The sequence below is a fragment of the Melozone crissalis genome, unplaced genomic scaffold (assembly GCF_028551555.1).
Source record: "Melozone crissalis strain CALT ecotype California unplaced genomic scaffold, PUWL_Pcris_2 ptg000081l_1, whole genome shotgun sequence".
Classification (NCBI taxonomy): Eukaryota; Metazoa; Chordata; class Aves; order Passeriformes; family Passerellidae; genus Melozone; species Melozone crissalis.
In genome coordinates this window covers 5,932,500-5,945,653 of record NW_026535858.1, presented here as the reverse complement: position 1 = coordinate 5,945,653, position 13,154 = coordinate 5,932,500, and the positions used below count along the sequence as shown (strand labels likewise).

Below are 13,154 nucleotides of genomic sequence, written 5' to 3'. Positions count from 1 at the left end.
GTCTAGATGCAAAAAGTGACCCAAGTTCTCCTGTGCTTTTTTTAGGCCCCACGTGCCAAAATGAATCAACAGCGGTCCAGGAGATTCAGAGCCTCAAAGGAGGGCATGGAAGCTGCTGAGGAGAAGCAAAAAATCCGACAAGAAATTCTGGCCAAAGGTAGGGCAGTGGCCTTATCAGAGGTTTTTTCCTTGAGAATCACCTTGTTTGATCACCTCAGTAAGGTTTAGAGAAGGTCTGTATGTGCATTGCTGGGAGAAGGGGAGAACAAGCCTGGAGAAGGCTGAATCTGTGTTTTCCAAAGTTAAGAACTGAGACAAAACAAAATGTCATCTTTTCTTCTTCAGTCTCCTGCCTGAAATGAGTTTGTGTTGAGTGCTCTTAATTCCTTTTGAAAATAAATTGAACAGAAGAGCAGGGATAAATGCAGTGAGAAACAACCAAAACCCTTCTGGAAAGGAAGTACCTGTTTGTACGGCTTGATGAAAGGAGGATTGATGCTTAAAAGCAGGGATCAGATGGAAATACTCCTCTACAGGGATAATAAGCTGCCAGCAAGGGGAGTTACTTGACAGTGGAAACTCTAAATTCAATGAGGAAACAAAAGTCAGAGCAACTTTGAGGGTGGTTGTGACACAGCTGGAGTGAGAGGGGAGTGTTTGCTGCTGGCTGGGCTTTGAAATCACCTTGCTGAAGTAACAATGTTTGTAAATGTGGCAGCACCTTGTAGGACGGAGATAATTCAGTGATAAGAGTTGGTTTGGTTTGGTTTTGTGGGAATTTATTAAACAGTCTGGTTTCAATGAGTTAATTATTCCCGGGGGAGCTGTCTGGGTTTTGCCATGCAGAAATGTTGGCAGTGTTCCATCTGGATGTAACTCTGCTCTCTGTTGCTCCAGGTGGCTTTCTGCCTCCGGAGGAGGTGAAGGAGAGGTTTGACAGCAACTGTATCACCCCGGTGAGTGGCCTGGCCCTGCACCCAGCAATTACCAGGGGCTGAATGTTGGTTTAATTCCTTTCCTTCCAACCCTCTGCAGGGAACTGAGTTTATGGACAATCTCGCTAAATGCCTGCGCTATTACATCGCCGACCGCTTGAACAGCGACCCGGGCTGGAAGAACCTGACAGTGAGTGTCCCACTTTCACACTTGAGGGAGATGAAGGGGATGTTTGGGCTGGGCTGAGATCCAATTGAAGAGTAGAAATTTAACAGATTTGTCTCTTGGCCTGGCTGTGAGCTGTTATTAACAGCAGGCCAACACACACATCCCTCTGAGGCTTCAGAGATCCTTTCCATGCTGATAACTCCATCTCCCAGCACCATTTGCTGTGATTTCATTGAAGGACAAGGAGCAGGTTTGCTGCTGGAAGCCACAATTTCACATAATGGGGAGACAGGGCTTTAGGAATGCTTTTTCTGCTTTTGTGGGAAGTGTCAAGATACATTGTAGTTGTATCTTCTGCACTGTTTCTTTTTTGTAATTGCTTCCTCAGCAGGCTCAATTTCTCTGTTCCTCTAATGGCAGGCAGTGAAAATAGAAGTGCCAGCTTTCTTGGCTTTCTGGGCTGGGTGATTCTCCCCTGGCCTTGCCCAGCCACTCCACTCCTCCATTTCTGTCCTGTGTGTGCTGCACACAAGGAGCAGTGCAGGCGGGAAATGCAGCTGCCTGTGCTGTGTGCCACGAGCTGGCTGTTCAAGTGCTCTAATTAGAGGGCAGTTGGCTCTGCTTGATTTCCCCCATCAGACAGGGGTTTTATAAACACTAATTCTCGTCAGGGTGAGGAGGGGGTGATGAGATCATGTTTCAGTGCATCAATGAGCTGAACCTGGGAGTTCTCTAGTGCCCATTTCATTGCCCTGATAATTTATTGGACACATCAAATGTGACGTGGTCGTTTCAGTGGAATTTGAAGCAGTGTCAGCTTCAACCTGGAACTGGCAGAGCAAAGTGAAAGTCTCTTCACTTGCTCCTTGCTTGTAAATAATTTTATCTTAAATCACAATATTTTAGCTCAAACCACAAGTTAGAATTTCAAGTATTCATAAGTCAGATGCTGTGTTCAGTATATAAATTACCATTTTTTTTCCTGTGGCAGTATTAATTGTTTCCATTATTTCAATTCTTTTCAGGTTATTTTGTCAGATGCCAGTGCTCCTGGTGAAGGCGAGCATAAAATCATGGATTACATCAGGAGACAAAGAGGTAAAATTCCAATTAATGTGGACATTTTGTTTTAAGTTAAACTCAGTAATAACTTACGTAGCATGACTTTGACAAAATGTAATTTTCTTTTGTGCAGCTCAACCCAACCATGACCCAAACACTCACCACTGTCTCTGTGGGGCTGATGGTGAGTTCTCTCTTGCTTGTGTTTCCTGGGTAATCACATCAATATCTTGCTTGAAGCAGAATCCACTTTGCTTCTAAACATTAAAAAAAAAAACCAAAACTTGACTATATTTATCCTTAATCACATTTTATTCTTCTCCCTTGCTTGGTAGCTGATCTGATCATGCTTGGCTTAGCTACACACGAACCAAACTTCACCATCATTAGGGAAGAGTTCAAACCAAACAAACCCAAGCCTTGTGCTCTTTGTAACCAGCTGGGTCATGAGGTTAAGGATTGCCAAGGCCTGCCCAGAGAGAAACAAGGAAAGGTAAGAATTTTGCTATTTCTAGGATTTTTTTAATCTGTAGTGTATAAGGAGATTCTCAAATCGTTCTTGCTGTTGGTTTTAGCTGAAGCATGGTGCAAATTGTTGCTGGGAATACCTAGCTTTCCCCTTGGAAATAAAAATACCAAAGTGTCATGCCAAACCTGATATCCCCACTTGTGGTGTTTTGTTGTTTGGAGTTTTTCCCACTGAATGAGAACAAACAATCAGTAACTGAAGAGATGTGCAAAACACCGAAATACACACTTGGCACAAGGGTTTGGGAGCCTGTTTTTGGATCTCTCTCAACTCCTCTTGAGGCAAACCTTGCAAGTGGGGCTGGAGAAGCTCTGGGATGCCCTTGGATCTGACGTGAGTCCCCTCTGGTTTTTCAGCACGATCAGTTTGCCGACACCATGCCGGTCTCAGAGCAAGAGTTCATCTTCATCCGCCTGTGTGTCCTGCGAGAGGTGAGGTGCTAAAAATTCCATCCAAAACTATAAATCCCTATAAATTCCATCCAAAACTATAAATCCCTATAAGTTCCATCCAAACCCCTGCAGTGTTCTCTGAGCTCCTGTTGCTTGTGTGTGTGTTGCAGTACTTGGAGAGAGAGCTCACCATGGCCAGCTTGCCTTTCACTTTTGATTTTGAAAGGAGTGTTGATGACTGGGTCTTCATGTGCTTCTTTGTGGGGAATGATTTCCTCCCTCACCTGCCATCTCTGGAGATCAGGTAGATGAGAATCTACATTCTTTTCCTGCAAGAACAGCTCCTGTGCTTTTCACTACCAGGAGTCTCACCCTGTGCTTTGTGTTTAGGGAGGGAGCAATCGATCGCTTGGTGAACATCTATAAAAATGTGGTGCACAAAACTGGGGTGAGTTTTTTCCTTTTCCTTTAAAAATATCTGGGTCTTTGCCACAAAACAGGCTTGTTTTTCAACTCTGTTATTCTCTGACCTGCAGGGCTATCTGACTGAAAGTGGATTTGTGAACCTGCAGCGGGTCCAGATGATCATGCTGGCTGTTGGGGAAGTTGAAGACAGCATTTTCAAAAAGAGGAAAGATGATGATGTAATTTTTTTGTTGTTGTTCTGACATTCTTGAAGTTAGGTTTTAATCACTTACTATTAGCCAGAGACACTCCTTTACGAGAATAAGAAAAATACCCAGAATTTGTATGTTCATTGTTATAATCTCTGGTGAACACTTCGACACTGCTGTCACTCAAATAAGGCTGCAGCTAAATTTAGTAGATCATTTAAATCCTTACCAAAATTTTGGAGTTTTGGGTACCCAGTTAGTTTTTTTCCCCCATAGATTTTCAGGGTTGGGTAGAAAATTCCATCCCTTTTCTTTGGGATTTGCAGACACAAGAATTGACCCATGTCTTATTCAGAACACTCCCTAAAAACCTCATGGCATGGTCACTTGAGGACTATAATGAAATCATTTGCCAAGGAGTCTGTGTCCATGACTGACTTTATTTCCCTTTGTTCTTCATTTAGGATAACTTTAAAAGACGACAAAAAGAAAAAAGGAAGAGATTGAAGGTAAGTAAATTCCTTACCCAATACAGAAACTAGCAAGAATTTAAATGTCTACTTTAGTTTTTGGATGTTGAAATTGCAGGTGTAATAATGGTGTTTTCTGCCTTATATGTAACTATTTCAAAGTTTAAAAAAATTAACTTAGGGTGATTTTTTTTTTTCTATTCCATATTCAAAAAATGTGTCTTTGTGCATTCATTTCCCCATAATGTTAATCCGAAAATTGTGAGAGAGCATCGTCCCAGTGCTGGGGAGATCACACAGCTCTTTCAGCAGCCTTGTCTGTGTTTATCTTGCAGAGGGATCAGCCTTCCTTTATTCCTGGTGGTCAGTTTTCCCCTCAAGCCCTGGGAAATCGATCCAGCCCTCAGGCAATCTGTAACCCTCGACAAGCTGCCTTTGAGATGAGGATGCACGACAGGCAGAACTCGGTGAGTGGATGTTCCAGAGGCATTTGCCCAGAGAAAGGAAAGAATTACAGCCTGTGTTACTCCTTTTTGTCTGCTCTGTCCAGTTTTCTTGAAAAGCTGGCACCTCAAACATGATTCTTCAAGGAAGTGGCTTTTAATAAGTGATTTTTTCTAAGCATACTTGAATAAAATTGTCGTCTTTATTTCTGCTTGGAATGATGCTTTTCCCTGGGGAAGGGAGAAACTTGGATGAAGTTTTGGGCAAGGTATTAGTGAGGGAAAAACTGGAAAGAAGTGCCCTGTTAGAAGTCCTGCTGTCTTTAAATAACAATTATGACAGATATTTTCTTTTTTGGTATAAGTCTTCATCCAAACAGCAAACAGATTAAAAGTTCTTTTTCATCACAGAGATGTGTGTTCTGTCTCTGAAGTCTAAATACAATGTGCTTTTTCAAGGTTAAATTTCTGCTGCTCTTCCCTTTTAATCTCAAAACTTTTTTGCACGTGAGTTACACAAATTAGTTCCTTTATGGAACGGGAGACATTTCTTTTAGGTTCTAATATTAAAATAGATAAATTTGAGAGGAGTTTTAGAGACCAGCTGTGAAGCAGCTCAGAGTATTTCTGGCAGTTCTGAGTTGGAAGCACCTTTTTTTCACTAGTGCCACAAAAGGAAGTTGCAGCAGAAGCTGCAGTGGTGTTCCAAAATTGGAGTGTATCCAGAATATGAATTGATTAAAAAATGCCACTGTGTTTATTGCACTTGTTTCTTTCTCAAAGCCAGTGACAACTTTTCCTGTGTGCATCAATGCCTGCCTTTTAACAGAGATATGTTTTTCCCTTTTGCCCATTGACTATGATGGGTTGTGCAGCCTTTGCCTGGAGTTTTTTTGGAACTGAAGAGAAGGCTTGTGATTATCACAGAGCTGTTAATTTTAACTTCATTTTTAAAACCTGATAAATCTTCCTCTTTCTCCCCTTACCAACCTTCCCCTGTTTATCTCTAATAATTCTGACCCTAGACAACTTCAGCATCTCCCAACACCAGCCTGACTCCTGACAGCAGCCCGTCCCTGGGAGGAGGAATTAAGCGGAAACCTGAGGACAGTGACAGTGAACCTGAGCCAGAGGATAATATCAGGTGAAGCCATTTTTTGTAGCACTTTGTTAGCAAATTGCTGAGATAGATGCAGCCTAATTAATGCCATTTAGCTCAGCGCAACGCTGCCTTCGGATGCTTTTGTGATCTTTTTTTATCCAGCGGTAATTAACGTGGAGGGTGAAGATATCCAGTAAATTCCAGTGAGATGGGTGAGCTCTGGCTGTTGAAGCTAAGTATCCAGATTAGTATGCATGCAGGTTTGCAGCCTCCCAGCCACTGCTCCCTCTGAGACCGAGCTTGGCGAGACATTCCCTGATTATGTGAGCAGAATGCTCCTGGAATCTGGGAGCTGTTTAACCCGCACGTGGGCAGCACTGTCAGTGCTCTCCGCCATCTTTGGGTTGCAGCAGGCCCTGGTTTGGCTCTGAGTTCTTGCATTGTCTCAGGAGGGCTGAGCCTGGGGTGGTTAAGACAGGAATTTTCTGGGAATTAACCACCAGTGAGTCTGCATTGGTCAAGGGTTTCAATGAAACTGTTTGCATCGAGGGTGAAGGCCTTTACAGCTGTTCCTGAGAAGTGCAGCCACAGGGGTGTGTTTTCTGTGGAGTCTGCCCACATCCACTCATGGCCTAACACTCAGGGTTCTTTCCTTTTGGAGTTCTGGTCACAGTCATCACAATGTATTTGTGACATCTGGCCCATCAGCTCTAGCAATATCACAATTCTTGCTCTCATTCTTATTTTCTTTCCAGTGTATCTATATCTGAGCAGACTGGTTTTTGTGGTTTTTTTTAATCAATCAAGCAGTATTTTAATATAAAATCATAAATTTTAAGGATCAATTACTCCATCTGAGTGTTAGCAGAGCTGCTAAAAGAAGCTTGAGCAGTATGAATGAACTGTGGTGATTCACGAGCAACAGTGGTTCTGACAGAGTTGGTATTGCCAAGGAAAAGGATGTGCTACATTCAACCACAGTTTTTTAAGCTTTTGTAGCTCAGAATATTTTTTCATGTCCTTTTCTGAGTGGAAATTAATTCTGTGCTTGCCATTGTAAATAAAAAGAGCTGCATTGATGTCTTAGATATGACCACACTGTTTGTGAAAATAAATTCTGTATTTAGAATGACTTTGAAACCAGAACAAATTGTTGCAGTCAGCTACAGATGGGTTTTATCTCACAGAAAGGTTTTTTGAATTTATGCAAGTGTCTGTCTGCCAGGCAGCTCAGAGCCTGCAGATGTTCTTGACTCCATCCCTTAAGCCTTCAGTGCCAGGAGCTCTGTTCTTGCTTACCTGCTTTTCTGAAAGTCTTGGAAGCATCTCTTGGCTTTTCTGCCTGCTCATCAGTGTGAATCGTCTTGGAAAGATTTAGGAAGTGTCCTGAGCAACTGTCTCAAAACAGAAGCAAAGATCCTCTTTGCAGAGCCAAAGGGATGTGCATCCTGTAAGGAAGCATGAATGGATTGTGGCTCTCTCCTAAAGCTCCATACACAGGATTTAGGGCTCTGGGAGAATCTGACCAGTGTCAGCTTGAGGTGACCTCTTGGAGTGGTTTGAAATAAAATTCCATGTAAGAAAACAAATCATTATCAAGGGATTATGTGGTTTAACCAGTTTGGTTCTTTGCTGACATGATACAGCAGAGCTGAAGGGTGCAGCTGCCCGTGTGTGAAAGAGGAGCCAGTGTTTGTTTTCCCTGCCCCATCTGTGGACAGACATGAGGGGGAGCTGTGTGAAGGAAGGATGAACTGTGGCCTGGGTGGCTCCTGTGCTCCCAATGTCCGCCTCTGGCCTGAGATACTGAAAATCCTGTGTGAAGGGGAGCTCATCTGATGTGACGCAGCAAGCACAGGGTGCTGAGCTACAGAAGTGCCTCTGGTAATCACAGCTTGTCTGAACAGAACAGAAATTGTTATGCATTTGCTTGCCTTTATATTTGAGGTAACAGGAAAACTCTGTCAGTTCTGCCAACAGTCGTATTTTATTCTATTGCTGCTGAGCATCATTTTTTCTGCTTTCATTTAAACCGTATATAAATGGCAACTGAAGCAGCAAGTGGCTTTGTTTTACAGTGTAATTCAGACCTGCAGATGTGCATCTGCTGAGGTGCCCATCCATGTTAACACGTTGCCTGTGCCTGGTTGTGTTGCAGGTTGTGGGAGACTGGCTGGAAGCAGCGCTACTACAAAAACAAATTCGACGTGGACGCGTCCGATGAGAAATTCCGCCGCAAGGTTGTGCAGTCCTACGTGGAAGGGCTTTGCTGGGTTCTCAGATATTATTATCAGGTACCCCAGAGTTTCTTGTCTGAAGTTGTTTCAGTCTGTTGCTCGTTTTGGAAAAGCTGTGGGGTTTTTCTGAAGGTGTAAAGCAAACATGTGCCCATTCTGTTTGACACTGGGGGTTTGAATGCAGTTTCGCCATCTCTGGAGCTGCTGAAGGAACAACTGGATGTGGCACTCAGTGCTCTGATCTGGTTGACAATGTGGTGATTGGTCACAGGTTGGACTCTCAGAGCTCTTTTCCAGCCTCAGTGATTCCAGGATTCTGGTTCTCACATCTTGGTGCAGCAAGAACTGCTGCTATTTTCCCTTTCCCACAAATAATGTCACTGCAGGTGCCTAAATGAGAGAACAAAGAGCAAAGCCCTTGAAATGCCAGTAAGAATTTGTAAGGGAGAGAGTTGTCAGTCTCCTCTGTAGATTGTAATGCTGCTGCTCCATGAAGTGTGTTGTGATTGAAGTAATCTGTATCAGATTTAAATCTTTTGATAATTGAGATGTCAGATTGGCAAGAGATTAGTGGGCCATGGTGACTGATGGTTAATGAGGAGCTCCGTGCCCTGAAGGCAAAGTCAGACTGGCTGTGTGACCTGGGAGCACAGTGTGCTCCAACCCAGGGAGTTTGTCCTGTCCCAGCAGGAATTTGGAGCTTCCACACAGGGCTGTGTTCTTAAAACTTTGTATTTTTCATCAGTGGCTAACACCTGTCCAGCTGGGAGCACAGGCAGGGCAGATACCTCAGGTGCATACAAAATGCAGTTTCCAAGAGGTTTTTTCACTCTCCCCTTGGAACAAAATAGGAATGTATCCCCTTCCCTCCTGCTCTAACCATTCCTTGAGTTTGAGCTCTGGCTCATCTGTTATGGGGGATGAAAATCATCAAGCTTAAGGTTTGCAAGCTCTGGTGCAGCTCATCTGCTGGGAAGCTGAGTTCCCCCCACCCTTGTGTGCATGACCTCCTTTTGTGAAGGACAGATGTCACCTGGATGCCTTTATAGGTGGGAATTATCTGGATCCTTGGCACAAGGAAACTGTGGTATTTTAATCATGACAGAGTATTTTCCCACAACTCTCTATGTGCCTGCCTGCCTCCAAGGGTAGAAATGAGCCTTAAGGTGAGCTGTGGGTAAAAGTGTCCCCTTCAGTGGTACAAGAGCACAAGACCATTCCAGTCTGTTGTATGGGGATGGAGCAGCTGGAGAATCACTCCCTGCTGATATGGAGATGAGATTAGGAAGCTGTTGGGCTGGGGGAACTTCAAAATAGGTTTGCTTGAGGGTCTTTGTTTGGCTTTTTTTCTTCTCACCATAATAAAAATTGACTCCAGTAACTACTGCTGGCTGTGCATAAAACTTGTGCCAGAATATATTGCATGCCTTTCTGTTCCTACAGAAAGCTAATAATGCAGGGCATGTCCCACTAGAGGGAACATCTGTTTGGAGAGGAGGGGGAAAAAGGGAAAAAAAAGAAAGGAGAATGAAAGCAATCCACCTGGCTTTTGAAACATTCCAAGTCTGTCCAAAGGACTGCAGAGAATAATTACAGGTGCTGTACTTGTATACCAAAAATATCACTGGAGGAGCCTTGTTGACATTTAATCGTTCAGAACTGGAAGTCAAAATAGTAGTGGGCTTTTGTTTCAAGTGGTGCTGCTAAGAAAAATAGCTGAGGAGGTGAAAGCTTGACTTAGACCCTCTGGAGCCACGTTTCCTTTAGGAGGTGCACGGTGCTCTGGTGTGTTTTGAGTTTGCTTGATTCTCTCCCTTCTGAGGAGACACTTTGTATTCCCCACTGCTCAAGGCAGGAGAAGGAGAGGGGAAGAGCAAAGTGCTACTCCAGGTGTGCAGTAGTGCTGGTGCTGGAGGGAGGAGCACCAGTGAAAACCAGAATGCTTCTCAGCACTGCAGCAAATACTGTTCACATTTGCACACCCAGCAGGGCATGCTGGGGTCTCTGCTCCCACACCTCCTCCCCAAGTCACCATTGGGATTTTGCTGTGGAAAACAGGAGTGTAAACTGCTCTCTGCCACGTTGTCATGTCTGGTGACAGGGCTGCATGATTTTCATTTGCTGATTTTTGTGTCTCTCACCAGGGCTGTGCATCCTGGAACTGGTATTACCCTTTCCACTACGCTCCCTTTGCCTCAGACTTTGAGGGCATTGCAGACATGCCCTCAGACTTTGAGAAGGGCTCCAAACCGGTAGGGCTCCTGATTTATCAACTCATTCACTGCTCATCTGCCCTCTCATTCCAAGAGTCTCACACCTGCCTGTCTGTTCTCAACAGTTCAAGCCTCTGGAGCAGCTGATGGGGGTGTTCCCGGCCGCCAGTGGAAACTTCCTGCCGCCCACGTGGAGGAAACTCATGACAGACCCAGTGAGAATCCCTCTTGTATTCCTGTCTCTGGAAGCTCAGGTCATCTTGCACTGGTGTGAGGGGGACCTGCTGCTTCTCACTTCAGGCAGAGAAATGCTGCAGACCAGGAGGGAAAGGTTTTGGAAGATTGCAGTGGTTCTTCAAAATCGTTAAAAGTGATTTATTGGAATTCAGATGTTATTTCCCAGTTCTCTTACACTTCAGATGGTTTAGTTTCTTCCAGAAATCTTCCAAAACTTAGCTGGGGACCAGATAACTTACCCTAATTAGCTCTCCTCCTTATCCTTATTTTTCTCTCCTCCTCAATTTCTTGTTTTAAATCTCTGAGTAGTGCAAGTGCTCATCCTCACTTTGTATTTAAATGGCTTTTAATGAAAGCTGTTTCTGTTATCGAAGACCTTTCTGTTTGGCACCACATGACATTCTGAACCCGTGTTAAAGTTGACTTTAAGGGTGATTTTTGTTTTTCCAATTCCAGGAATCAAGCATCATTGACTTCTACCCTGAAGATTTTGCTATTGATTTGAATGGGAAGAAGTATGCTTGGCAAGGTGAAACTTCAACTGTCCTCTTTTTAATTTTTAGACATTAGTCTTAAAAACCTGTAAAAAACAGAAAGAAATTGGAAAATTATCTTAGTGAGAAACGCTGCACAAAGGTAACTTGTGTTACTTGTTGTGGGGACAAGTATTTTACAGCAGGTGTGTTTTTGTCAAGAAATTAGTATGAAGAGCAAATTACGAATCAGTAACTGGTTTTGGATTGGCAATGATTATTGGTAATTTCTGCAGTCATTCTAGATTTGTTCATTTGTCCTGAACTAGAGTAATCATTCTTCTCTTTTTATCAGCCTCAGTGTGTAATTGTCTTTTGTCTCCTTTGCATTTAATTAATGGATCTTGTTCTGCACAATCAGTGGCTCATTAGTACTGTGCCAAAAATACTTTGGGGAGTATAGAAATATTTTGGAGCGTACAATGAATGGAAAAAGAGCTACAGCATTTATGCAACTTTTCCTTTCTTTAAAGAATGTTAATTTCCAAGGTCTGCCAGATTCTGTGATTGGGTGTAATTTACACTGCAGTTAAAATTTTAGGTTTTCAATTTGAGTGCAACAGGTTTTGTTTGAATAAAGCCACAGAAAGATCTGACATCTGAACAAAAGTGTGATTCCTTCAGATTCACACTGCTCTGGCTGTTTCTTGGCTAAGGAATCTTATCAGAGCTTGCCATGCTGCTGTCTGTTTTTGGGGATGTTCTGGGTTTTTTCCACAAGTGGGAGGAAACTCCATTTTGGTTTTGCCAGGTGTGGCGTTGTTGCCCTTTGTGGATGAGCGACGCCTCAGAGCTGCCCTGGAGAAAGTGTACCCTGACCTCACTCCTGAAGAGAGTAAGAATTGGGGTGTTGGGCTAAAGAATTGGGGTGTCGGGCTAAAGAATTGGGGTGTTGGGCTAAGGAATTGGGGTGTTGGGCTAAGGAACTGCGGTGTTTTGTTGCCACCTATGAAATTCACCGTAAATGAATGAAGAAGGTGTCCTGAATGTTTGGTTGGGTTGAGTTTATGACAAGACTCTTCCTCAGGGGTGCTGCTGGTAATCAGAATGATCCTCAGTGGATTTGTTTTCTAACACTTGTTCAGCTTATAAAGGCTAATGTTTGTTTTCCTGTTGTACAGAAATAACATCTGGTTCTTGTGGGTAAAATGTGGAGCTGTGTGCGGTTTGGGATTGTTTTTTATCAATTCTGTCTGTATCTGCAGTGTTATTCTATTCTAAATTCAGCATTCCTCTGCTGAACACAAGATTCCCATTATTTTACTGCCTGCCAGCTGTCCTTGGGACCAGACGCATCCTGTTCTTGTAGGCATTGTCTTTCCTATGTTCTCAGAGCTTTCTCCTAAATCACAGTGAAACTTGGCTTTTGTGGAGGTGTCACCAGGACAGCCTTGCTGCTTTGCTGCATTCCTTCCTTCCCTGTTTCCCCTGAACTCTTGCCCCATTCCCATCATTTCTCCAGCCAGGAGGAACAGCCTTGGCGGCGATGTCCTCTTTGTCGGGAAGCACCATCCCCTCTGTGACTTCATCGTGGAGCAGTACAAGGCCAAGAACACAGAGGTAGGTTGCACTTGTTGCTCAGGGGAAGTGGTGAGATGGGAGGTCTGAGGTGCTGCAGCTGAAACCTTCCTCCCTAGGCAGTGGACATCCCACCGGAGCTGTGCCACGGCATCCAGGGAAAGCTCACCCTGAACGACAACGCCGTCCTGCCGGATCAGTGAGTGTGGCCTTTGGGGGGGGTTCTTGCTGCTAGAGGGCCCCTCCTGCTCTTATGGCAGCAGAAATGGTTTTGTGCCCACAGGGAGTAAATTAAAGCTCCAGACAAAGCCACGTGTGTAGGTCTGAGGGTTCAGAGCAGGCCTGTGTTACCTCCAGCTCAGTGAAATTTGCATTCTATGGTCCCGTTTTTTAACCTCTCAACTTGGCTTTTAAAGCAGCATCAGATATCTTTAAAGCACTCTAATGCATTTGTTAATTTGCTGAGGAACCTTTGTTTGTTTGTCATTTTGCCTGTGGAAGGCTGATTTTTATGTGTTTAGTTATTGTTTTATGAGGAAACAAGGCCTGGGTAATAAAAGGGGTAGTGCTCAGTGGCCTGGTTCAGTAGGGTCATGTTTTGGCTTCTCTGCTTTTGTGTGGATGTTAATGTGGGCTGATCAGATATACCATTAGTGCACATTGTCTAAAAACCCAAAAACTCTGTTTTTGATATGCTAAT

The 13,154-nt window shown here is 43.8% G+C and overlaps 1 protein-coding gene across 1 annotated transcript in view; it reads left to right on the top strand.

Annotated features, from left to right (window-relative positions):
* Nucleotides 1–13,154, top strand: part of XRN2 (5'-3' exoribonuclease 2) — a 32,154-nt gene that overhangs the window by 4,632 nt on the left and 14,368 nt on the right. Inside the window, exons 4-23 of the mRNA XM_054290454.1 lie at nt 46–157; nt 898–956; nt 1,036–1,125; nt 2,130–2,202; nt 2,300–2,350; nt 2,502–2,659; nt 3,052–3,126; nt 3,258–3,391; nt 3,478–3,535; nt 3,624–3,731; nt 4,166–4,210; nt 4,507–4,638; nt 5,640–5,758; nt 7,875–8,010; nt 10,098–10,205; nt 10,292–10,381; nt 10,860–10,932; nt 11,688–11,771; nt 12,399–12,496; nt 12,574–12,653. Coding sequence (XP_054146429.1) covers nt 46–157; nt 898–956; nt 1,036–1,125; nt 2,130–2,202; nt 2,300–2,350; nt 2,502–2,659; nt 3,052–3,126; nt 3,258–3,391; nt 3,478–3,535; nt 3,624–3,731; nt 4,166–4,210; nt 4,507–4,638; nt 5,640–5,758; nt 7,875–8,010; nt 10,098–10,205; nt 10,292–10,381; nt 10,860–10,932; nt 11,688–11,771; nt 12,399–12,496; nt 12,574–12,653 — 1,883 coding nt within the window. The remainder of the gene's footprint in view (nt 1–45; nt 158–897; nt 957–1,035; nt 1,126–2,129; nt 2,203–2,299; nt 2,351–2,501; nt 2,660–3,051; nt 3,127–3,257; nt 3,392–3,477; nt 3,536–3,623; nt 3,732–4,165; nt 4,211–4,506; nt 4,639–5,639; nt 5,759–7,874; nt 8,011–10,097; nt 10,206–10,291; nt 10,382–10,859; nt 10,933–11,687; nt 11,772–12,398; nt 12,497–12,573; nt 12,654–13,154) is intronic.